The sequence below is a fragment of the Dicentrarchus labrax genome, unplaced genomic scaffold (genome assembly GCF_905237075.1).
Source record: "Dicentrarchus labrax unplaced genomic scaffold, dlabrax2021, whole genome shotgun sequence".
NCBI classification, from domain to species: Eukaryota; Metazoa; Chordata; class Actinopteri; family Moronidae; genus Dicentrarchus; species Dicentrarchus labrax.
Window position 1 is genome coordinate 23,284,552 of NW_026136711.1, and position 24,896 is coordinate 23,309,447.

The following is a 24,896-nucleotide window of genomic DNA, read 5'->3' on the forward strand; positions in this document are numbered from 1 at the left end:
CTTGGCTGGTTGATGGAGGCTGAGTGTTGTTGGCACTTGGTATTGAAGTTGAACTTGTGTGTTCAGTAGATGCATGAGTGGAATGAGTAGCGAATGTAGACTGTGAATTTGTGGAGACCTCTGTATTTGTGGATGAGGTGATGGTTGTTGGAGAATTATCAGTGCTAAAAGGTCTTGTAAATCCATTTGTGGTGAGTGTTGAGGTTGAAGCTGTTAATTCAGTCATTTCTGTGGGTGCCAACGAAGATTGTGTCTCTGTGGATGAGGACATCATTGTTGCAGATGTTTCCTGGCTGGTCGATGGAGGCTGAGTGCTGTTGGTACTTGGTATTGAAGTTGAACTTGTGTGTTCAGTAGATGCTTGAGTGGAATGAGTAACGAATGTAGAATGTGAATTTGTGGATGAGGTGATGGTTGTTGCAGAATGATCAGTGCTTAAAGGTCTTGTAACTCCATTTGTGGTGAGTGTTGAGGTTGAGGCTCTTGATTCAGTAATTTCTGTGGGTGCCAATGTAGATTGTGGCTCTGTGGATGAGGACACCATTGTTGCAGATGTTTCCTGACTGGCTGATGGAGGCTGAGTGTTGTTGGTAGTTGGTATTAAAGTTGAACTTGTGTGTTCAGTAGATTCTTCAGTGGAATGAGTAGCGAATGTAGAGTGTGAATTTGTGGAGACGTCTGTATTCGAGGATGAGGTGATGGTTGGTGTGGAATGATCAGTGCTGGAAGGTTTTGTGACTCCATTTGTGGTGAGTGTTGATGTTGAAGCTGTTAATTCAGTAATTTCTGTGGGTGCCAAGGTAGATTGTGGCTCTGTGGATGAGGACATCATTGTTGCAGATGTGTCCTGGCTGGGTGTTGGAGGCTGAGTGTTGTTGGTACTTGGTATTGAAGTTGATCTTGTGAATTCAGTAGATTCTTCGGTGAAAGAAGTAGCGAATGTAGGTTGTGAATTTGTGGAGATCTCTGTATTAGTGGATGAGTTAATGGTTGTTGCGAAACGATCAGTGCTGGAAGACTGTGGCTCGTTGGATGAGGACATCATTGTTGCAGATGTTTCTTGGCTGGTTGATGGAGGCTGAGTGTTGTTGGTAATTGGTATTGAAGTTGAACTTGTGTGTTCAGTAGATGCTTGAGTGGAATGAGTAGCGAATGTAGAATGTGAATTTGTGGAGACCTCTGTATTTGTGGATGAGGTGATGGTTGTTGCCGAATGATCAGTGCTTAAAGGTCTTGTAACTCCATTTGTGGTGGGTGTTGAGGTTGAGGCTCTTGATTCAGTAATTTCTGTGGGTGCCAATGTAGATTGTGGCTCTGTGGATGAGGACACCATTGTTGCAGATGTTTCCTGACTGGCTGATGGAGGCTGAGTGTTGTTGGTAGTTGGTATTGAAGTTGAACTTGTGTGTTCAGTAGATTCTTCAGTGGAATGAGTAGCGAATGTAGAGTGTGAATTTGTGGAGACGTCTGTATTCGAGGATGAGGTGATGGTTGGTGTGGAATGATCAGTGCTGGAAGGTTTTGTGACTCCATTTGTGGTGTGTGTTGATGTTGAAGCTGTTAATTCAGTAATTTCTGTGGGTGCCAACGAAGATTGTGGCTCTGTGGATGAGGACATCATTGTTGTAGATGTGTCCTGGCTGGGTGTTGGAGGCTGAGTGTTGTTGGTACTTGGTATTGAAGTTGAACTTGTGTTTTCCTTAGATGGTTTAGTAGAATGAGTAGCGAATGTAGAGTGTGGCTCTTTGGATGAGGACATCATTGTTGCAGCTGTTTCTTGGCTGGTTGATGGCGGCTGAGAGTTGCTGGTACTTAGCATTGAAGTTGAACTTCTGGGTTCGGTAGATGCTTGAGTGGAATGAGTAGCAAATGTAGAGCGTGGCTCTGTGGATGAGGACATCATTGTTGCAGATGTTTCCTGGCTGGGTGATGGAGGCTGAGAGTTGCTGGTACTGAGCATTGAAGTTGAACTTCTGGGTTCGGTAGATGCTTGAGTGGAATGAGTAGCAAATGTAGAGCGTGGCTCTGTGGATGAGGACATCATTGTTGCAGATGTTTCCTGGCTGGGTGATGGAGGCTGAGAGTTGCTGGTACTTAGCATTGAAGTTGAACTTGTGTGTTCAGTAGATGGTTTAGTAGAATGAGTAGCTAATGTAGAGTGTGGCTCTTTGGATGAGGACATCATTGTTGCAGCTGTTTGTTGGTTGGTTGATGGCGGCTGAGATTTGCTGGAACTTAGCATTGAAGTTGAACTTCTGGGTTCAGTAGATGCTTGAGTGGAATGAGTAGCAAATGCAGAGTGTGGCTCTGTGGATGAGGACATCATTGTTGCAGATGTTTCCTGGCTGGTTGATGGAGGCTGAGTGTTGTTGGAACTTAGTGTTGAAGTTGAACTTGTGTGTTCATTAGATGCTTGAGTGGAATGAGTAGCGAATGTAGATTGTGAATTTGTGGAGACCTCTGTATTTGTGGATGAGGTGATGGTTGTTGCAGAATGATCAGTGCCTAAAGGTCTTGTAACTCCATTTGTGTTGAGTGTTGAGGTTGAGGCTCTTGAGTCAGTAATTTCTGTGGGTGCCAATGTAGATTGTGGCTCTGTGGATGAGGACACCATTGTTGCAGAGGTTTCCTGGCTGGTTGATGGAGGCTGAGTGTTGTTGGTACTTGGTATTGAAGTTGAACTTGTGTGTTCAGTGGATGCTTCAGTGGAATGAGTAGCGAATGTAGGTTGTGAATTTGTGAGGACCTCTGTATTCGTGGATGAGGTGATGGTTGGTGCGGAATGATCAGTGCTGGAAGGTTTTGTGACTCCATTTGTGGTGAGTGTTGAGGTTGAGGCTGTTAACTCAGTAATTTCTGTGGGTGCCAAGGTAGATTGTGGCTCTGTGGATGAGGACATCATTGTTGCAGATGTTTCCTGACTGGCTGATGGAGGCTGAATGTTGTTGGTAGTTGGTATTGAAGATGAACTTGTGTGTTCAGTAGATTCTTGAGTGTAATGAGTAGCGAATGTAGATTGTGAATTTGTGGAGACCTCTGTATTCGTGGACAAGGTGATGGTTGTTGCGAATGATCAGTGCTTGAAGGTTTTGTGACTCCATTTGTGGTGAGTGTTGAGGTCGAGGCTGTAAATTCAGTATTTCTGTGGGTAATGTAGATTGTGGCTCTGTGGATGAGGATATCATTGTTGCAGATGTGTCCTGGCTGGTTGATGGAGGCTGAGTGTTGCTGGTACTTAGTATTGAAGATGAACTTGTGAATTCAGTAGATACTTCAGTGAAGGAAGTAGCGAATGAATGTTGTAATTTGTGGGGACATCTGTATTCGTTGATGTAGGGATGGTCGTGCAGATTGATCATGCTGAAGGTTTTGTGACTCCATTTGTGTGAGTGTTGAGGTCGAGGCTGTAAATTCAGTCATTTCTGTGGGTGCCAAGGTAGATTGTGGCTCTGTGGATGAGGACATCATTGTTGCAGATGTTTCCTGACTGGCTGATGGAGGCTGAGTGTTGTTGGTAGTTGGTATTGAAGTTGAACTTGTGTGTTCAGTAGATTCTTCAGTGGAATGAGTAGCGAATGTAGAGTGTGAATTTGGGGAGACCTCTGTATTCGAGGATGAGGTGATGGTTGGTGTGGAATGATCAGTGCTGGAAGGTTTTGTGACTCCATTTGTGGTGAGTGTTGATGTTGAAGCTGTTAATTCAGTAATTTCTGTGGGTGCCAAAGAAGATTGTGGCTCTGTGGATGAGGACATCATTGTTGTAGATGTGTCCTGGCTGGGTGTTGGAGGCTGAGTGTTGTTGGTACTTGGTATTGAAGTTGATCTTGTGAATTCAGTAGATGCTTGTGAAAGAAGTAGCGAATGTAGGTTGTGAATTTGTGGAGATCTCTGTATTAGTGGATGAATTGATGGTTGTTGCGGATCAGTGCTGGAAGACTGTGGCTCTTGGATGAGGACATCATTGTTGCAGATGTTTCTTGGCTGGTTGATGGAGGCTGAGTGTTGTTGGCAATTGGTATTGAAGATGAACTTGTGTGTTCAGTAGATGCATGAGTGGAATGAGTAGCGAATGTAGACTGTGAATTTGTGGAGACCTCTGTATTTGTGGATGAGGTGATGGTTGTTGGAGAATTATCAGTGCTAAAAGGTCTTGTAAATCCATTTGTGGTGAGTGTTGAGGTTGAAGCTGTTAATTCAGTCATTTCTGTGGGTGCCAACGAAGATTGTGTCTCTGTGGATGAGGACATCATTGTTGCAGATGTGTCTTGGCTGGTTGATGGAGGCTGAGTGTTGCTGGTACTTAGTATTGAAGATGAACTTGTGTGTTCAGTAGATTCTTGGTGGAATGAGTAGCGAATGCAGATTGTGAATTTGTGAGGACCTCTGTATTCGTGGATGAGGTGATGGTTGGTGCGGAATGATCAGTGCTGGAAGGTTTTGTGACTCCATTTGTGGTGAGTGTTGAGGTTGAGGCTGTTAACTCAGTAATTTCTGTGGGTGCCAAGGTAGATTGTGGCTCTGTGGATGAGGACATCATTGTTGCAGATGTTTCCTGACTGGCTGATGGAGGCTGAATGTTGTTGGTAGTTGGTATTGAAGTTGAACCTGTGTGTTCAGTAGATTCTTCAGTAGAATGAGTAGCAAATGTAGATTGTGAATTTTTGGAGACTTCTGAATTTGTGGCTGGGGTGATGGTTGTTGCGGAATTATCAGTGCTGGAAGGTCTTGAAACTCCATTTGTGGTGGGTGTTGAGATCGAGGCTGTTGATTCGGTCATTTTTGTGGGTGCCAATGTAGACCGTGGCTCTGTGGATGAGGACATCATTGTTGTATATGTTTCCGGGCTTGTTGATAGAGGCTGGTCACACTGTGGGCCATAAAATTGCTCCAGGCTAGACTCAAAGCACCTGGGTGAAGGCATAAGGGTAAATTGTGTTAATAAAAGCAATAGTATGACAAAATACGGTTTTTGCAATTAAAAGAGAAACAGATGTTTTGGCTTACCTACAAATAGGCCCTTTGTAAATGTCATTGTGGCATTCTCCATGTTGATGACAGTAATTTGGGTTTCTTTTGCAAGGTCCAAGACACTGCCATTGACCATTACTAATCTCAGCAGTGTAATTAGCAAACTGAGTGCAGTTAACAAAAGGCTCCAGGTCTTTGATATCTGATTGATGAAAAAAGTGATGTATTTGTCTTTGTGTACAAGTACTATGATACAAACATAGAAATTCTAACAAATTAAATGAAGAAACACTGTGTAAAGTAGCAAAAAGTTAAATAGGCATATTTAAAACTGACATGGAGTGCACTTACTTGTAATCTCAGGTAGCGGGAAGGTGATTCCATTTAACTGCACACTTGCATTAAAGACCTGAGAAATATTATTGAGGTTACTTGTGTCCTTCAAGATAGCAGTCAACAATCCATCAAGCTGAGTGTTGACAAACTGGATTTGAGTTTCATTGTTGGCATAGTTGTACTCTGCCACTGTCTCTGCAACAACACTTCCTGGTCTACAAAAGAAAAATAGAAAAATAAGCATAAGAAGCAACTTGCACTTAATTAAAACTCAATTTAAATAATTGTGTCAGTCAAATTTAAAGAAACCTACAATAACTTGATGACTTTTAGAGTTTTATAGCTTTGTGGATCTGCTTCTTTACACAGGACTTCAAGCTGGAACACAAGACCGGTGTTATTATAACATATTTATGGTAATAAAGCCACATTGTTGAATATTAACATAAATAAACAGATACTAAATTCTAAAAAAAGATCTGTTTATTATATGAATCATTGCTTATTTTGCCTGTCGATTCATTATTATGTTATAAGATATGATAAGATATAAGACATAATACATGAGTAAATACTGAAATTAGATAGATTATTGGATAATAAGTCATGTAACAGTGAGAAAAAAAATCTACCTGTGGTTTTAATGTCTTGATGAATTCTAATGATAGATGTGAGTTCAAATTATTGAAAGCCTCATTAAAAGTGATGTTGATTTTTAAAGTAAAATTCACTTTTCGAGTTGGTATTGTTCCAGTATCTGCAAAAAATATGAATGAATAAAATATTAAAATAACATTAAATATATTGCAATAACATTTTGAATTCAAAATTAAAGTAAGAATTATCAGTGACAAAGGTAAACAAATTTAAAGAGAATTTATAGCTAAAAGTATCAATAAAAAATATTTTGAGGGACTAGAATATATTTTTTAAAAAACCTATATTTTGGGATGGAAAACCTCACCAATCTGAGCAGAGGTAATATTCTCTCCAAAAACGCAGACATCTCCAAGGACAAACGTTGGACATTTGCAGTGACATCTTCCAAGTGTTGCGTTGAATTTACAGGTACCAGTACACCCAGGACAATCCTTAACTCCACACTGAGGAGTTGTAGATGGTGTTGTCACAGTGACAGTGGTATTTGAAAGGGCGACAGATGTTGAATGAATGACTGTTGTAAGTGTGTTTGTACTAATGATTTCTGCTGATGTCAAAGCCTTTGAAGTTGGTGTAGTTGGCAAAGATGTTTGTGGACTGCTACTTGATTTTTTATTTGTTGTTGCTTCACTTGTTGGTGCAGAAGCAGACTGTGTCAAAGGTGTCACGTTGGAGGAAACTGTGGCAGGTGGATGGATTGTAGTGGCACTATCTGTGTTTGGATTGTCAGTAGATGTTGGAGTAAAAGTTGGTATCACCACATTAGTTATGATAGTGGAACTGAAAGTTGATCTCACAGTCTGGGCTGTGTGCTTTGAAGTCAGTCTGGTACCTACGTGTGTTGTTGCAGTTTTTTGTTCAGGAGATGTTTTAGAGGAATGAGTAGGGAATGTAGACTGTGAAGTCTTTGTGGGTGAAGTGATGGATGGCGTGCTGGAAGGTCGTGAAACTCCATTTGTGGTGAGTGTTGATGTAGGGGCTGTTAATTCAGTCATTTCTGTGGATACCAATGTAGATTGTGACTCTGTGGATGAGGATATCATTGTTGCAGAAGTTTCCTGGCTGGTTGATGGAGGCTGAGTGTTGCTGGTACTTAGCATTAAAGTTGGACTTGTATGTTCAGTAGATTCTTGAGTGGAATGAGTAGCGAATGTAGATTGTGAATTTGTGGAGACCTCTGTATTCGTGGATGAGGTGATGGTTGTTGCAGAATGATCAGTGCTGGAAGGTTTTGTGACACCAATTGCGGTGAGTGTTGAGGTCGAGGCTGTCAATTCAGTCATTTCTGTGGGTGCCAGTGTAGATTGTGACTCTGTGGATGAGGACATCATTGTTGCAGATGTTTCCTGGCTGGTTGATGGAGGCTGAGTGTTGCTGGTACTTAGTATCGAAGATGAACTTGTGTGTTCAGTAGATGCTTGAGTGGAATGAGAAGCCAATGTAGAGTGTGAATTTGTGGAGACTTCTGAATTTATGGATGAGGTGATGGTTGTTGCAGAATGATCAGTGCTGGAAGCTCTTGTAACTCCATTTGTGGTGAGTGTTGGGCTCGAGGCTGTAAATTCAGGAATTTCTGTTGGTGCCAATGTAGATTGTGACTCTGTGGATGAGGACATCATTGTTGCAGATGTTTCCTGGCTGGTTGATGGAGGCTGAGTGTTGCTGGTACTTAGTATCGAAGATGAACTTGTGTGTTCAGTAGATGCTTGAGTGGAATGAGAAGCCAATGTAGCGTGTGAATTTGTGGAGACTTCTGAATTTATGGATGAGGTGATGGTTGTTGCAGAATGATAAGTGCTGGAAGCTCTTGTAACTCCATTTGTGGTGAGTGTTGGGCTCGAGGCTGTAAATTCAGGAATTTCTGTTGGTGCCAATGTAGATTGTGACTCTGTGGATGAGGACATCATTGTTGCAGATGTTTCCTGGCTGGTTGATGGAGGCTGAGTGTTTCTGGTGCTTAGTATTGAAGTTGAACTTGTGTGTTCAGTAGATGCTTGACTGGAATGAGTAGCGAATGTAGAGTGTGGCACTGTGGATGACGATATCATTGTTGCAGAGGTTTCCTGGCTGGTTAATGGAGGCTGAGTGTTGCTGGTACTTAGCATTAAAGTTGGACTTGTATGTTCAGTAGATTCTTGAGTGGAATGAGTAGCGAATGTAGATTGTGAATTTGTGGAGACCTCTGTATTCGTGGACAAGGTGATGGTTGTTGCGGAATGATCAGTGCTTGAAGGTCTTGTAACCACATTTGTGGTGAGTGTTGAGGTTGAGGCTGTCAATTCAGTCATTTCTGTGGGTGCAAAAGTAGAGTGTGTCTCTGTGGATGAGGACATCATTGTTGCAGATGTTTCCTGGCTGGTTGATCGAGGCTGATTGTTGCTGGTACTTAGTATCGAAGATGAACTTGTGTGGTCAGTAGATTTTTGGGTGGAATGAGTAGCGAATGCAGATTGTGAATTTGTGGAGACCTCTGAATTCTTGGCTGGGGTGATGGTTGTTGCGGAATGATCAGTGCTGGAAGGTTTTGTGACTCCAATTGTCGTGAGTGTTGAGGTCGAGGCTGTTAATTCAGTCATTTCTGTGGCTGCCAATGTAGATTGTGACTCTGTGGATGAGGACATCATTGTTGCAGATGTTTCCTGGCTGGTTGATGGAGGCTGAGTGTTACTGGTACTTAGTATCGAAGATGAACTTGTGTGTCCAGTAGATTCTTGGGTGGAATGAGTAGCGAATGTAGAGTGTGGCTCTGTGGACAAGGACATCATTGTTGCAGATGTTTCCTGGCTGGCTGATGGAGGCTGAGTGTTGCTGGTACTTAGTATCGAAGATGAACTTGTGTGTTCAGTAGGTGCTTGAGTGGAATGAGTAGCCAATGTAGAGTGTGAATTTGTGGAGACTTCTGATTTCGTGGATGAGGTGATGGTTGTTGCAGAGTGATAAGTGCTGGAAGCTCTTGTAACTCCATTTGTGGTGAGTGTTGGGCTTGAGGCTGTTAATTCAGTCATTTCTGTGGGTGACAGTGTAGATTGTGGCTCTGTGGATGAGGACATCATTGTTGTAGATGTTTCCTGGCTGGTTGATGGAGGCTGAGTGTTGCTGGTACTTAGCATCAAAGTTGGACTTGTATGTTCAGTAGATTCTTGAGTGGAATGAGTAGCGAATGTAGAGTGTGGCTCTGTGGACAAGGACATCATTGTTGCAGATGTTTCCTGGCTGGCTGATGGAGGCTGAGTGTTGCTGGTACTTAGTATCGAAGATGAACTTGTGTGTTCAGTAGATGCTTGAGTGGAATGAGTAGCCAATGTAAAGTGTGAATATGTGGAGACTTCTGATTTCGTGGATGAGGTGATGGTTGTTGCAGAGTGATCAGTGCTGGAAGCTCTTGTAACTCCATTTGTGGTGAGTGTTGGGCTTGAGGCTGTTAATTCAGTCATTTCTGTGGGTGACAGTGTAGATTGTGGCTCTGTGGATGAGGACATCATTGTTGTAGATGTTTCCTGGCTGATTGATGGAGGCTGAGTGTTGCTGGTACTTAGCATTAAAGTTGGACTTGTATGTTCAGTAGATTCTTGAGTGTAATGAGTAGCGAATGTAGATTGTGAATTTGTGGAGACCTCTGTATTCGTGGACAAGGTGATGGTTGTTGCGGAATGATCAGTGCTTGAAGGTCTTGTAACCACATTTGTGGTGAATGTTGAGGTCGAGGCTGTCAATTCAGTCATTTCTGTGTGTGCAAAAGAAGACTGTGGCTCTGTGGATGAGGACATCATTGTTGCAGATGTTTCCTGGCTGGTTGATGGAAGCTGAGTGTTGCTGGAACTTAGTATCGAAGATGAACTTGTGTGTTCAGTAGATTCTTGGGTGGAATGAGTAGCGAATGCAGATTGTGAATTTGTGGAGACCTCTGAATTCATGGCTGGGGTGATGGTTGTTGCGGAATGATAAGTGCTGGAAGGTTTTGTGACTCCATTTGTGGTGAGTGTTGAGGTTGAGGCTGTTAATCCAGTCATTTCTGTGGGTGCCAAGGTAGATTGTGGCACTGTGGATGAGGACATCATTGTTGCAGATGTTTCCTGGCTGGTTGATGGAGGCTGAGTGTTGCTGGTACTTAGCATTAAAGTTGGACTTGTCTGTTCAGTAGATTCTTGAGTGGAATGAGTAGCGAATGTAGATTGTGAATTTGTGGAGACCTCTGTATTCGTGGCTGGGGTGATGGTTGTTGCGGAATGATCAGTGCTGGAAGGTTTTGTGACTCCAATTGTGGTGAGTGTTGAGGTCGAGGCTGTTAATTCAGTCATTTCTGTGGGTGCCAATGTAGATTGTGACTCTGTGGATGAGGACATCATTGTTGCAGATGTTTCCTGGCTGGTTGATGGAAGCTGAGTGTTTCTTGTACTTAGTATTGAAGTTGAACTTGTGTCTTCAGTAGATGTTTCAGTGGAATGAGTAGCAAATGTAGAGTGTGGCTCTGTGGACAAGGACATCATTGTTGCAGATGTTTCCTGGCTGGTCGATGGAGGCTGAGTGTTGCTGGTACTTAGTATCGAAGTTGAACTTGTGTGTTCAGTAGATGCTTGAGTGGAATGAGTAGCCAATGTAGAGTGTGAATTTGTGGAGACTTCTGAATTCGTGGATGAGGTGATGGTTGGTGCAGAGTGATCAGTGCTGGAAGCTCTTGTAACTCCATTTGTGGTGAGTGTTGGGCTTGAGGCTGTTAATTCAGTCATCTCTGTGGGTGCCAATGTAGATTGTGGCACTGTGGATGAGGATATCATTGTTGTATGTGTTTCTGGGCTTGTTGATAGACGCTGGTCACATTGTGGGCCATAAAACTGATCCAGGCTAGACTCAAAGCACCTGGGTGAAGCCATAAGGGTGAATTATGTTAATAAAATCAATAGTATCAGCAAAAATATAAGACTTTTTTTGCAATTAAAATAAAAAGAGATGTTTTGGCTTACCTACAAATAGGCCCTTTGTAAATGTCATTGTGGCATTCTCCATGTTGATGACAGTAATCTGGGTTTGTTTCGCAAGGTCCAACACACTGCCATTGACCATTACTAATCTCAGCAGTGTAATTAGCAAACTGAGTGCAGTTAACAAAAGGCTGCAGGTCTTTAATATCTGATTGATGAAAAAAGTGAGGTATTTGTCTTTGTGTACAAGTACCATGATACAAACATAGAAATTCTAACAAATTAAATGAAGAAACACTGACTGTGTAAAGAAACAAAAACTTAAATAGACACATTTAAAACTGACATGGAGTGCACTTACTTGTAATCTCAGGTAGGGGGAAGGTGATTCCATTTAACTGCACACTTGCATTAAAGGCCTGGGAAATATTACTGAGGTTACTTGTGTCCTTCAAGATAGCAGTCAACACTCCATCAAGCTTAGTGTTGACAAACTGAATTTGAGTTTCATTGTTTGCATAGTTGTACTCTGCCACTGTCTCTGCAACAACACTCCCTGGTCTACAACAGAAAAATATAAAGATAAGCATAAGAAAACAACTTGCACTCAATTAGAAATGTATTTAAATAATTTTGTCAGTCAAATTCAATGAAACCTACAATAACTTGATGACTTTTAGAGTTTTATAGCTTTGTGGATCTGCTTCTTTACACAGGACTTCAAGCTGGAACACAAGACCGGTGTTATTATAACATAGTTATGGTAATAAAGCCACATTGTTGAATATTAACATAAATAAATAGATATCAAAATTAAAAAAAAAATCCCTGTTTATTATATAAATCATTGCTAATTTTGCCTGTCGATTCATTATTATGTTATAAGATATGAGAAGATATAAGACATAATACATGAGTAAATACTGAAATTAGATAGATTATTGGATAATAAGTCATGTAACAGTGAGAAAAAAAATCTACCTGCGGTTTTAATGTTTTGATGAATTCTAGTGATAGATGTGAGTTCAAATTATTGAAAGCCTCATTAAAAATGATGTTGATTTTCAAAGTAAAATTCACTTTTCGAGTTGGTATTGCTCCAGTATCTGCAAAAAATATATAAATAAATAAAATATTAAAATAACATTAAATATATTGCAATAACATTTTGAATTCAAAACTAAAGTAAGAATTATCAGTGACAAAAGAAAACAAATTTAAAGAGAATTTTTTGCTAAAAGTATCAATAAACAATATTTTCAGGTACTAGAATATAGAAAAAAAAAACTATATTTAGGGATGAAAAACCTTACCAATCTGAGCAGTTGTAATATTCTCTCCAAAAACGCAGACATCTCCAAGGACAAACGTTGGACATTTGCAGTGACATCTTCCAAGTGTTGCATTGAATTTACAGGTACCAGTACACCCAGGACAATCCTTAATTCCACACTGAGGAGTTGTAGATGGTGTTGTCACAGTGACAGTGGTATTTGAAAGGGCGATAGAAGTTGAATGAATGACTGTTGTAAGTGTGTTTGTACTAATGATTTCTGCTGATGTCAAAGCCTTTGAAGTTGGTGTGGTTGGGGAAGATGTTTGTGGACTTCTACTTGATTTTTTATTTGTTGTTGCTTCACTTGTTGGTGCTGAAGCAGACTGTGTCAAAGGTGTCACGTTGGAGGAGACTGTGGAAGGTGGATGGATTGTAGTGGCACTATCTGTGTTTGGAGTGTACGTAGATGTTGGAGTAAAAGTTGGTATCACCACATTAGTTATAATAGTGGAACTGACTGTTGATCTCACAGTCTGAGCTGTGTGCTTTGAAGTCAGTCTGGTACCTACGAGTGTTGTTTCAGTTTTTTGTTCAGGAGATGTTTCAGTGGAATGAGTAGGGAATGTAGACTGTGAAGTCTTTGTGGGTGAAGTGATGGATGTTGTGCTAGAAGGTCGTGAAACTCCATTTGTGGTGAGTGTTGACGTAGGGGCTGTTAATTCAGTCATTTCTGTGGGTGCCAATGTAGATTGTCGCTCTGTGGATGAGGACATCATTGTTGTAAATGTTTCCTGGCTGGTTGATTGAGGCTGAGAGTTGCTGGTACTTAGCATTAAAGTTGGACTTGTATGTTCAGTAGATTCTTGAGTGGAATCAGTAGCGAATGTAGATTGTGAATTTGTGGAGACTTCTGAATTCGTGGCTGGGGTGATGGTTGTTGCGGAATGATTAGTGCTGGAAGGTTTTGTGACTCCAATTGTGGTGAGTGTTGAGGTCGAGGCTGTCAATTCAGTCATTTCTGTGGGTGCCAATGTAGATTGTGACTCTGTGGATGAGGACATCATTGTTGCAGATATTTCCTGGCTGGTTGATGGAGGCTGAGTGTTGCTGGTACTTTGTATCGGAGATGAACTTGTGTGTTCAGTAGATGCTTGGGTGGAATGAGTAGCCAATGTAGAGTGTGAATTCGTGGAGACTTCTGAATTTGTGGATGAGGTGATGGTTGTTGCAGAATAATCAGTGCTGGAAGCTCTTGTAACTCTATTTGTGGTGAGTGCTGAGCTCGAGGCTGTCAATTCAGTCATTTCTGTGGGTGCAAAAGTAGATTGTGGCTCTGTGGATGAGGACATCATTGTTGCAGATGTTTCCTGGCTGGTTGATTGAGGCTGAGAGTTGCTGGTACTTAGCATTAAAGTTGGACTTGTATGTTTAGTAGATTCTTGAGTGGAATCAGTAGCGAATGTAGATTGTGAATTTGTGGAGACTTCTGAATTCGTGGCTGGGGTGATGGTTGTTGCGGAATGATTAGTGCTGGAAGGTTTTGTGACTCCAATTGTGGTGAGTGTTGAGGTCGAGGCTGTCAATTCAGTCATTTCTGTGGGTGCAAAAGTAGATTGTGGCTCTGTGGATGAGGAAATCATTGTTGCAGATGTTTCCTGGCTGGTTGATCGAGGCTGATTGTTGCTGGTACTTAGTATCGAAGATGAACTTGTGTGTTCCGTAATTTCTTGGGTGGAATGAGTAGCGAATGCAGATTGTGAATTTGTGGAGACCTCTGAATTCGTGGCTGGGGTGATGGTTTTTGCGGAATGATCAGTGCTGGAAGGTTTTGTGACCTTAATTGTGGTGAGTGTTGAGGTCGAGGCTGTTAATTCAGTCATTTCTGTGGGTGCCAATGTAGATTGTGGCTCTGTGGATGAGGATATCATTGTTGCAGAAGTTTCCTGGCTGGTTGATGGAGGCTGGGTGTTGCTGGTACTTAGCATTAAAGTTGGACTTGTATGTTCAATAGATTCTTGAGTGGAATGAGTAGCAAATGTAGATTGTGAATTTGTGGAGACCTCTGAAGTCGTGGCTGGGGTGATGGTTGTTGCGGAATGATCAGTGCTGGAAGGTTTTGTGACTCTGATAGTGGTGAGTGTTGAGGTCGAGGCTGTTAATTCAGTCATTTCTGTGGGTGCCAATGTAGATTGTGACTCTGAGGATGAGGACATCATTGTTGCAGAGGTTTCCTGGCTGGTTGATGGAAGCTGATTTTTTCCTGTACTTAGTATTGAAGTTGAACTTGTGTCTTCAGTAGATGTTTCAGTGGAATGAGTAGCGAATGTAGAGTGTGGCTCTGTGGATGAGGACATCATTGTTACAGATGTTTCCTGGCTGGTTGATGGAGGCTGAGTGTTGCTGGTACTTAGTATCGAAGATAAACTTGTGTATTCAGTAGATGCTTGAGTGGAATGAGTAGCCAATGTAGAATGTGCATTTGTGGAGACTTCTGAATTTGTGGATGAGGTGATGGTTGTAGCAGAATGATTAGTGCTAGAAGGTTTTGTGACTCCATTTGTGGTGAGTGTTGAGGTTGAGGCTGTTAATTCAGTCATTTCTGTGGGTGACAATGTAGATTGTGGTTCTGTGGATGAGGACATCATCGTTGCAGAGGTTTCCTGGCTGGTTGATGGAAGCTGAGTGTTGCTGGAACTCAGTAATGAAGTTGAACTTGTGTGTTCAGTAGATGCTTGAGTGGAGTGAGAAGCGAATGTAGATTGTGAATTTGTGGAGACCTCTTCATTTGTGGATGAGGTGATGGGTTTTGCAGAAATATCAGTGCTGGAAGGCCTTGTAACTCCATTTGTGGTGAGCGTCGAGGTCAAAACTCTTAATTGAGTTGTTGCTGTGGGTTTTACTTTTATAGTCAACATAGTTTGTCGCTTTGTTGTTTTTTCGTTGCTTGTTGCTGGAAGCGGTGTTGTGTTCTTAGTTGTTAGTAATTTTGTATTTTCTCGTGCTTGAGTTTCTTTGATGAAATTGGTCTTTACAGAAGGAATTCTTGTAGCTATACTGCTTTCTGATTTCGTTATATGAGTTAAGTCAGTAGGGACGGCTTCAGAGTCAGTAGGGACTGATTTTGTTGAAGGCAAAGTTGTCCTATTTGTATCAGACTCAGTAGACGTGCTGCTCATTTGCTGAAAATCTAGTAATTCAGTTATATACTGCTGGTCAGTATCATTTAATGCTGTCCTAATTTGTAAAATGTCTGACGATTCATTTGTCATGTTTATGCTTGATAGACTCTTTTCTTTATGGTTGTCTGCTGTCTGTGGTTTCCTCCATGTTTCGTCAGGTTGATCTTGTTTTTCATTTTGATTAGCTGTTAATAAAGAGAATATTTCATCACAATTTAATTTTCAAGTTAAAACAAAGGTAACATTTTATTTAAAATTTTATTTTAACCATGCTTCCTTAGAACTATTCCAGAAATTATAATCAATTATTTCTGCAAATAATCATGATGTAATCTTATTGGTTCATGTTTGGCCAGTGTTAACTTTGTTTATCTTCAGTGCAGAAGTTGGCTTTTTGACTCAGTTTTATATAACAATAACTAAGGTCACTTCAAATAAAAATCCTTTCTGTCAGCGTTCAATAGGTCATATGTTACTTATCTCGGGCACATATCTAATGTCTGTGTAATGTTTTTAATCTTACACTATGCAGTTTCTTCAATTATTAACGGAATATGCCAATCAGTCCACAGTATGTATCAGTGATTTCCCTTTGATGTGAACTGTATTGCTTTCATGGAAGTTAAGTTGCACCCAAAAAAAATATAGCCTTTCAGCCTAAGATTATCTGAGGTTGTTAAAAAATTAACTCACTGAAAAAGTTTTTGAATATGCTTCCTAAAATACATCCAATAAAACATTGCTAGATAGGGGATTAGATGAATGACCATTTAAAGTAACATTCAAAACGTTTCTGAACATTAATGTTCCAAAAATAACTCATGTTTAGTACAAATTACCTGTATTGTTTGAGGATTTGGGTGCAAGTTAACAGTGAGGAGCAGAGTCTTTCTATTTGTACTATCTGCATTTATTGTTGTTATTCTTGAAAAACTGTCAATGCTAAAATGAATAAAATGTAATGACAATATACAGTCTAACAATATATATTAATTATAAAGAAAATATTATAAAAGTGTGGTAAAATGGTTACATTCAAAATAGTTCTTCAGTAAATTGATAAGAATAACACAAATCCAAGACTTACCTCCTTTTTGTGTAAAGAATACGCAGACTGCGATCAGCACGATGACCACTAATGTAAGGATCAGAAGAAGGGTGGAAAGCCTCCTCCGATTACAGAAACCCAAATAAATCCACTTTTTCATTTTTCCATGCATTCAGGTAATCATCCAAAAGATGTAATGCTGAAATACTTCAACTGCTGCAATGTCTTTCACTCCATGAACACATGCAGTACAATAAAACAGAATAATTTAGATGTTCTTCAATTTTCAATATCTCTCCTAGTACTTCTTGGTGAATTTGTAGTTAAGTTTGATCCTGTTGGCAGTTCTCGTCATATAAACAGTTATCTGTCAGTGTCAGATCTACTCTATGTATCAATGATCAACTAGTAAACTGAAGTTGTTCCTGATATAGTGCCCTCCCTAAGCAAACTGTTTAATGTATTGCCCCATGGCGCTACAGCAATTTTTTAAGTTCCCTGAAAGTACACTCACACCCTACACATGCCTGTTTTCAAAGTTCCAGATCATGATGACGCTGAGGTGGACAAGGACTAAGGTGTGAGTGGGTGAGCTGAGGGTGGGTGTGATTCTAGAAAGAAAAGACTTACCCAATGTAACATCATTAGCTATTATTCATTTTCAATGCCACCAGTGAGATTTAATATGCACTGTGCAATTGCTGGCATTTTTCATAAAGTATGTGCTAAGGGTCACACACACAGTGTATGAACCAATATGCTCACTAAGAGTGCATTTTATTTGAATAAGTTAATTATAAAGAATGTATATTATAAGTTAATTATATATACATTATATATGTCTACATATATGCTCTTTACTTATTTCATTAGTTGCTATATTTTCATGTTTGATGGTCACATGATGATGGTCACATGACTCTAACCTAGGGGGAGTTACATTGAGCAACATATTGACAATATAGCAATTTGAATAGATGTTATAAATAGACTGTTAAACATGATCACAGCAACAGTCTCAATAGCACCAGGAACAATGTGCTCTGACAAGGTTAAACACAAATATTCCTCTTGATCTTTAAGATACAAGAGGTTTGGGTTAAGCTCTCCACACCTCTGTTTGCTTTTTAGAAAATCATTTCTGAAATGTCACGCAGCAATAAATATATATATTTCCTGTTCACAATGAAACGCAATACTGAAATAATTTCGTAACAGAATTTCACATTTTTTTTGCATTGCCCTGCCACTTTGTAATTACAGTTAAATTTGGGAATGCTCACTACGCCAACATGTTAAAGAATCAAAGTTAATTTTATTCCACAATCCTAAAGAAAAGCCAGCAACGTTAATAACACTTTCATTTGTCACCTGGGTGTTGTTCAGTGTGTCTTGGCTCAAATTAGTCTTCTTATCACTCCCTGACTGACACAAACCACACTTGTGGTTTGGTATATGGACCTGTTCAAGGTAGAACAAGCATGCAAGGATAGGGAACAGGCACACTGGACAGCAGTTTATACTGAAGAAAAATCACCTGATATGAATGATATTTCAATTTGATTAGTGTTTGTGGTACTTCATGGAATTATCTGTAAAACAGTTTAATAGTGACCTCCAGACCCCATCTTAGAGTTTATTGTGAACAGAGAGCCCAAACAATAAAACACATACGTGAATGTGCAGTACCTGTGTGTGTTCTCTACACTAGGTTTATCTAAATACAACATGCGCATAAAACTCCTGTTCGAGTGATGTAGACACCTGCACTCCTGCAGTGCTCCAAGATCCCAGTCCAGGCAGAGTCAACTCGCACAGCTCACTGAGCTAACGGCAGCTACAGGTAGCAGTAGTTAGCAGTTATTTTAGCAACAAATAGGGATGTGCCAATCCTAAACTCTGTATCATCTGATAATCCAATATGACCCATTAGCCTAAACTACATAACATAAAGGCTTAACTCAACTTTGGGCAATGTATTCCTCCCTTTGTGGGAGTAGAATATTTGTTTCACAGTTTGAGCATTATGTTTTAGAAGGCTAGGATACTTAATAATATAAATATATATATATATAGTCATAAGATTGTGTTTTTGAGGTCCAGTCCCCCACTCAAGTTTATTGTTTTTCCAACCTAATTCTTGTCCCTCTTGTGGTCTGATAAACAGTAATGCAATCAAAGTCTGTGCACAATATTTCTATTTTCAAACCTATTGTAGCTCTAATATTGTGTGGGGCCTGTGGTCGGTGTACCATCAAAAAGGGTCAAATAGTTACATAATATGGTTAGATTATGCTTTAGAGGGCAATGTGATAGTAATTATGCTTTTTTCCATCTAAATCAATTAAAATCTATTCTGAAACTGAGTATTTACTGTGTGTATGATTTATTGTGCATTTTGGTGATCATCAATACAAGTTAGAGCTTATAGCATGACCCAGACGAACTTGGTGAACTTACCTTAAATCTGTAATGGGGGAAATGTCACTAGGTGGTTTCCTCTGAAACACTATCATCTTTTCTAAAAATATAGTCAAACATTATGTGACGTCTTTCCGTGAACAGTAATCTCCAGTATACAAAGGTAAAGGGGTGGAGAATTTGCTATTGAGCCAAAGAGGAACTAAGTGCCATAAAGCTTGCCAATGATCGTATCAACAGACCTACCCTCTTCTCATTTCTTTCTTTCCTTACGTTTGACATTACTGACGTTCACTTTTAATTCATGTGTGCACTTTCAAAAATATGCTGGTCAAAAAAGAAAGAAGACATACAAAAGGGGGAATAAAGGTAGGTTCATGAATCAGGATAAAAGCAAACAAATTTCTTGACATTCTTGCTGCGTCTTTAAAGGTCAGAGTTATACGGAGCACAGTGGAGAAAATCTAACCTCAAAACAATGCAATGTTGAAATACTTTATCTAAGTCACATAAAACAGTAAATACAAACAACTGCCTGTTATCACACTCCCCTCTCACAAACATCACATGAAGATATTGAATCAATTTTAATATGAATTGTTCATAGCTGCTTTGGAGCTGACATTGCTACGAACAGCCCACCCAACAAGTTAGGAAACAAATCAGTCTGTTCTTTCTCCAAATAACTGCGACATCCTTTTGTTCTGGACAGTCACACACATTCCTCAGCTTTAATTCTCACACTTCAGCCTCCTTTTGAACCTCCTCAAGATCCTCTGTTCTTGTTTCTGTCAGCACCGTTTGGGCTCTTTTACGCTCTGCCTCTGTTATTGTCATCGGGTGCAGAGGGAAAAATCCTGCCAACCCTACGGAAAGAAAGAGGAGAGAGGAAGACCACATCTTTCACTACAAGCTTTTCCAACAAACTAGAGACATTGCCTGGAGTTGCCGTAATCTTTTAGAACGACAGCTGATACATTACAATTCAAAGATCATTTTATTTCCTTATAGGCAATTTCTGGGGAACCAGCTGATTAATACACAGATGCTTGTTTAATCAGTATCTTTACAGAGTGCATGGATGGGGTGTTTGAGGGCACGGTTAACAATAATAGTACCAATCATCATTTATAGTTGTAGATAATATAGATACCAAGTCAAAGTTTCAAAGAATAGTCAACACAGACAAAGAAGTGTATTTCTAGATAAATATTGCGTAAAAGGTGTGTGGTACTATAAAAGTTGTCGATGAACCTCACTGATTAAACAAACGACTATAAAGCAGAACAATTCTTAGGACAAGCCCAAAATAACATTGAGCAATGTTGATCCACCTAAGAGGAACATGTTTATGTAGTGAATACACACCTAGAAGTTTGGCCACTGGCTTTGTAGGGTGTGCACCACAGCCGATCCAGTACTTTATTCGGTCAAGGTTGAAGCTGACAAGTTTTTCGTTGTAGATGTTTGGGAGGGGGTCGTAGGTGCCCAGCTGCTCTAAATATTTTCCATCTCTTGCCCTTTTGTTGTAAGCTGCCACAATGCGATAAAAGGGTCTGTTCGCTTGTTTGTGGCCTGCAAGAGCCAATCGGATGACAACGTAGCCCCCGTGGTAATTCTTTAGCAGGAGTGATGCTGCAGAGGGAAATAAGCACAGTAAGCATTGTCAAAGAGAAAAAAAAATAGTTTCTTGTAACTGTATAACACCTCCATGAATCAGTAAGAGATGGATAACCTGCATTCTCCAGTAAAGGCTGTACTGTCGGAGGTCTACCTTACTGTGAGTTATTTCCTCAAAAGCCTTTTTTATATCATGAAATCTTGTGTTCATCTTATTTATAACCATATGTTTTCCAAATCCCTGAATCCATCCTGCTTCAATCAGAGTCACTTTCATGAACAAGATGAAGGGGAACTGAAGTGACGGGAGGAACAGCAGTACTCGCTGTGGTTTACTGTTCTTTTATTTTGTCTGTAGATTTTCTCTTATATTGTAAAACACTAATATTTGATGTATAAAAAGGTGCAGTTGACAGTTTATTACATATACCTATATACCTAGACTACTGCACTCTACTGTAAATCCAACGTTTGTAATGTTCAGTTTTTGTTAGTTTAGTTTACTCTTATTGATATGGGGTGGACAAAATATAAGAAACACTTCTAACTATACAGCAATACAAATCAAAACAAAAACACCCGAAACCACCTCTAATAAAATGACCTAGACTGCATTAATTTTAGCTATGTGTACCTAATAAATTGGCAACTGAGTGGATATTTATATAATGCTATAAATAATGGCAACTATTGTCTCCTTTCTTGCTTCTCAAATGTAAAGATTTGCTCCTTTTAAGAGTTTTATGTCATTTCTAATTACATATGATTGGGTTTTGGACTGTTGGCAGGACAAAACAAGACATTAAAGATGTCACCTTTAAGGTCTCTAAAGTCGTAGTTTTTATTAATATTATAATATTATATTTATTATTTCTGTCATTTCATAGATTAAACAGATAAATCAAGTAAGAAATCTAGTAAGAAATGTATTAGTTTTAGTACTATAGTCATTAATAAAACTTACTTTACTCTAACCAGTTGTTGTTTACTAATTTAAAAAGCAGTCATATTTAAGAGGATGCCTTTATGCTGAACGTATGATTACACTTATTCTCCATGTTGTGTTTACTTTCTCCTGCCTAACCTCTGCCTCTTGGGGGGGTTTTAGGGTCCCTGCTGCCACCAGACAAAGTTCACCATCAGGATTCATTCACAATGTATAGCTACTCACATAAATGAACCATAGTGCTGACTGGATTACCCTGCAACAGAAAGAAAAAGTCACGTTTAAATCCAAGTGCGTATAAAGAAACAATACCAGCACTGCGTCTCATACTGTTACAAATGCACCACACGTCCGATAACCCTGAGAGTGTCATTAAACGTCACAGTATAGCCCTGTAGCTGTTAGCATGCGGGCTAACAGCTACAGAGCTGCTTAGAAATGAGACCAAATTTAACGCAATACCTCCGTGGATGTTGAACGAAGTGAAGCTAAATCTTCCCAGGTGTCGGCCCTTTGAACTCGGTGAACGGTTGGTAAAGTTAACGTTAATAACTTTATGTTTTCAGCAGCTGAAGTAACGTGACATTTGTCAGTGCGCGGCCATTTTTTAAACAGGAAGTTACGCAGCTGGACAACTGCCTCAACGTCATTGCGTCGCCGTGACGCTAGATGGCGACGTTGCACTGCTCTCCCGCTGAAGGCTTCACTTTGTGCTGCACACTGACTGTATATGAGAATATATCAGAAGTTTATGATGTGAACGAAACGTTTCAGCCTGAAAAAATGAAGAATTTATGTCTTGAAAATGTCAGTGAAAAGACAGATGGACAAGTTTTAATACTGCGGTTTTATTATTGTATAACATTTGTAATAATACACTAGTATGTTAAAATCACGCATTCAAAATGTTAGGTAAAGGCACATATTATCAGCAAAATGTTTTAGTAGTAGTAGTAAGTAAGTAAGACTACTTGTTAAACAGATTTGCCCCTTTTGAGTGTTATATAAGCAACTGTTACTACATTGTTTGTATTGTTATCATTAGTGCATTAACATGTAGGTGGAGCTCATTTAAACTAGGCTACTTTACCGTTGGGTAGTTTAACTTGTCATATTTTATAAACAGATCTTATGTTTTGTATGCCAAATCTTAAACTAGTAACTACATCTGTCAGATAAATGTAAAACAAATACATATATCTATACAATATTCAATATTACTATTATAAATAAAGTAGCATCGAATGGAAATGCTCAAGTGATTCAAAACTGCCTCACTTTTTTAGAATGAAAATTATATTTAAAAGACTGATTTCAGTGGATTATTAGTGTGCAGCAGCCACATTTATTCCACTCTTGCACTCAGTGATCAAACAGGTATATTATATGTATGAAGTATTTACATAGGATGTAGATAAATGCCTAAATTGTGTGAATATGTACTTAAATTAAGAACTTAAATAAAGTTTATAGTTTTATGTAATTAAGCTGATCCAAAGATAATATCATAAGCAAGACAAAAATGATGTTGTTGCCAATCTTATGGCTTTGTATTAGAATATCATATTCTGTTCTAGTCGTGTTTTGTGTGTGTTGTGTTTTAAATCAGTTTCCGCTGTTGACCCCAGCAGAGATGGAACAATGATTTCCTGAGTGCGTTCATGAATTCAGGGGTCATTGCTTTGCCTGATGTTGTCCGAGTGCATAGAGATTTCTGCCCACTGGGAGCTCAACTACCCCCCCCAGTCTTGGAACATGGTGATTTCACACTCCTGTTGTATAAAGCTTGTTTTTCTGTGTGTGTCCCTGTGTGTGTGAGTGTGTGTGTGTGTGACAAACACATGGTCCTGTGAGGAGAGGTCACTGAAGACACACAAAAGAGATGGGCCCTTGTTTGTAATTCTGAAAATATTCTACTGTGCATGTGTGAGTCTTCATACATAAAGCCAGTAATGACTTTTAACTGATTACAAACAGACATTACCTATCAATACTTGTAAATTGCATATTTTTCTATTAATTGAATCAATTGATTTCTTTTAATTAATTCAATCAAATATATCTGACATGCTTTCAGTAAAGGATATATACAAGGTTGTTGTTAATGGTTAATGTCTAACTATTTTATCTAAATGAGGAAGTATTAATAAAGCACCGTAAATTATGTAAATGCTAATTATTTAAAATTTTTTCAAGGTAAACATGTCAAATACTAAAGACAAACTTACCAAGGAGTACTTAATAGTATAGCCAACAAATCAACCTCACTTATGTCACACTATTCTAACACATCTTTAACTGAAAAGAATAACAAGATTACAAGGTTATTAGTTTAAAAAGATTTAAAAATTTTGTCAGTTTGGTTTGTCACAGAAATAATTTCAGCATCCAGACAGACGAAGTAACACAAAACATTTGTTTCTCAACAAACAGGGCTGAAATTTGAAGAGGAAGGCGTCATTATTGAGTTGACCACGTTTTTTCCGTGGAAAAATCTGAAAATGAATAGAGGCTTTTACACAGTTAGGCAGCAAACAAAATGCATCTTACATGGTGAATCGGCAATGCGTGATTATCTGAACGGTGACATTGATTCTAGTTGTGGCTCACTCTCTCGTGAGGACCCCATGCTCTTTGGGATACCAAGACGAGTTGTTCCTCCTCTAATCATCTGTGACAGTTCAGTTAGAGACGCTCAGATGACCAGATATTTTACTTGGAAAAAGCAAGAGGAGTCTTGCTTTAAACGAAGAAGGCTTGCTCCAGACACTGTAGTCAAAGATGTCTGAAATTAATTAGATTATGTGGAAGATGCTACTAATAGCCTTTCTTCTAAGCACTGATGTTGCTCTTACATTACTTACATCTCACAAACACCTCTCATCACTTCCTCTGTAAACTGAATTTAAGCAACAGTTGAAATAATCTGAGGTCGTTGGTTCATATAGTCCCAAACATCTTTATATGTTTTCTTCCGTATTATTTTAAATTTTTGTTTATAGGGTAAAGTTTATGATTTCAGGTAGATTGATAGACACTGCATATATTAGCTATTTCCTTATTTACCAACTCTGTACCTGGTTGTGCACTGAAGTTCATACTTCATACCAAAACAAATCACAGGAATTAAAGGAATACTTTGACATTTTGGGAAAGATGTATTATTCTCTTTTTGGTTGAGAATAAGATAAGAAGGTTAATTCCACTCTGTTCGTTAAATATATATAAAGCTACAGCCAGCAGCCGGTTAGCTTATGGCACAAGACTAAAAACAGCTAGCCTGGCTTTGTCCAGAGGTAACAGACTTGACCTACCAGAACCTCTAAAGATCACTTATGCCTGGTTTGTTTAATCCACACATGAACTGAAGTGTAAAAAACACATTTAATTGTTTGATGAGCATTTTGTGTCAGGCTATTTCTTCTCCTAAAATGCTCTTTCATTGAGTCACAAGTTGATGCAAGTCACATACGTAATGTTGTGAGACTTTTGGTTTCACATGAGACACAAACTGCAGTCTCCT

At 39.3% G+C, this 24,896-nt stretch overlaps 4 protein-coding genes across 4 annotated transcripts; all 4 read right to left on the reverse strand.

Annotated features, from left to right (window-relative positions):
- Positions 1–222: 222 nt before the first annotated feature.
- On the reverse strand, positions 223–2,686 carry LOC127371926 (mucin-5AC-like). Its single transcript, XM_051415165.1, has 2 exons — positions 998–2,686; positions 223–228 (listed from the first exon to the last, which is right to left on the reverse strand). Exons 1-2 carry the CDS (start codon positions 2,612–2,614, stop codon positions 223–225), a joined length of 1,623 nt encoding a protein of 540 aa, XP_051271125.1. The 5' UTR covers positions 2,615–2,686.
- A 5,562-nt stretch (positions 2,687–8,248) lies between these two features.
- LOC127371927 (mucin-3A-like) lies at positions 8,249–14,583 on the reverse strand. Its single transcript, XM_051415166.1, has 9 exons — positions 14,220–14,583; positions 12,197–13,931; positions 11,865–11,989; positions 11,544–11,608; positions 11,245–11,444; positions 10,926–11,091; positions 10,155–10,821; positions 8,433–9,866; positions 8,249–8,254 (listed from the first exon to the last, which is right to left on the reverse strand). The coding sequence occupies exons 1-9, from the start codon at positions 14,514–14,516 to the stop codon at positions 8,249–8,251; spliced, it is 4,695 nt and encodes a 1,564-aa protein (XP_051271126.1). The 5' UTR covers positions 14,517–14,583.
- Positions 14,584–14,592: 9 nt separating this feature from the next.
- Positions 14,593–16,712, reverse strand: LOC127371928 (mucin-5AC-like). Its single transcript, XM_051415167.1, has 4 exons — positions 16,426–16,712; positions 14,682–15,523; positions 14,637–14,650; positions 14,593–14,602 (listed from the first exon to the last, which is right to left on the reverse strand). The coding sequence occupies exons 1-4, from the start codon at positions 16,556–16,558 to the stop codon at positions 14,593–14,595; spliced, it is 999 nt and encodes a 332-aa protein (XP_051271127.1). The 5' UTR covers positions 16,559–16,712.
- A 2,454-nt stretch (positions 16,713–19,166) lies between these two features.
- mrps16 (mitochondrial ribosomal protein S16) lies at positions 19,167–21,997 on the reverse strand. The gene is made up of 4 exons (XM_051415831.1): positions 21,836–21,997; positions 21,599–21,629; positions 20,176–20,442; positions 19,167–19,673 (listed from the first exon to the last, which is right to left on the reverse strand). The coding sequence occupies exons 2-4, from the start codon at positions 21,609–21,611 to the stop codon at positions 19,546–19,548; spliced, it is 408 nt and encodes a 135-aa protein (XP_051271791.1). The 5' UTR covers positions 21,612–21,629; positions 21,836–21,997; the 3' UTR covers positions 19,167–19,545.
- Positions 21,998–24,896: the final 2,899 nt, after the last annotated feature.

Excerpts from the sequence above, each read along its gene's own strand:
- LOC127371926 (XM_051415165.1), bottom strand. The coding sequence starts at position 2,614 with ATGGTGTCCTCATCCACAGAGCCACAATCTACATTGGCACCCACAGAA.
- LOC127371927 (XM_051415166.1), bottom strand. The coding sequence starts at position 14,516 with ATGATGTCCTCATCCACAGAGCCACACTCTACATTCGCTACTCATTCC. Across the intron at positions 13,932-14,219 it reads CCCCAGCCACGACTTCAGAG|GTCTCCACAAATTCACAATC; the intron begins GTCTCCACAAAT and ends ACGAATTCAGAG. Across the intron at positions 11,092-11,244 it reads CCCCCTACCTGAGATTACAA|ATATTAAAGACCTGCAGCCT; the intron begins GTAAGTGCACTC and ends TTCATCAATCAG.
- LOC127371928 (XM_051415167.1), bottom strand. The coding sequence starts at position 16,558 with ATGCATGGAAAAATGAAAAAGTGGATTTATTTGGGTTTCTGTAATCGG. Across the intron at positions 15,524-16,425 it reads ATTCTTTACACAAAAAGGAG|CTAATCAAAATGAAAAACAA; the intron begins GTAAGTCTTGGA and ends CTTTATTAACAG.
- mrps16 (XM_051415831.1), bottom strand. Across the intron at positions 19,674-20,175 it reads GCCAGTGGCCAAACTTCTAG|GGTTGGCAGGATTTTTCCCT; the intron begins GTGTGTATTCAC and ends TTCTTTCCGTAG.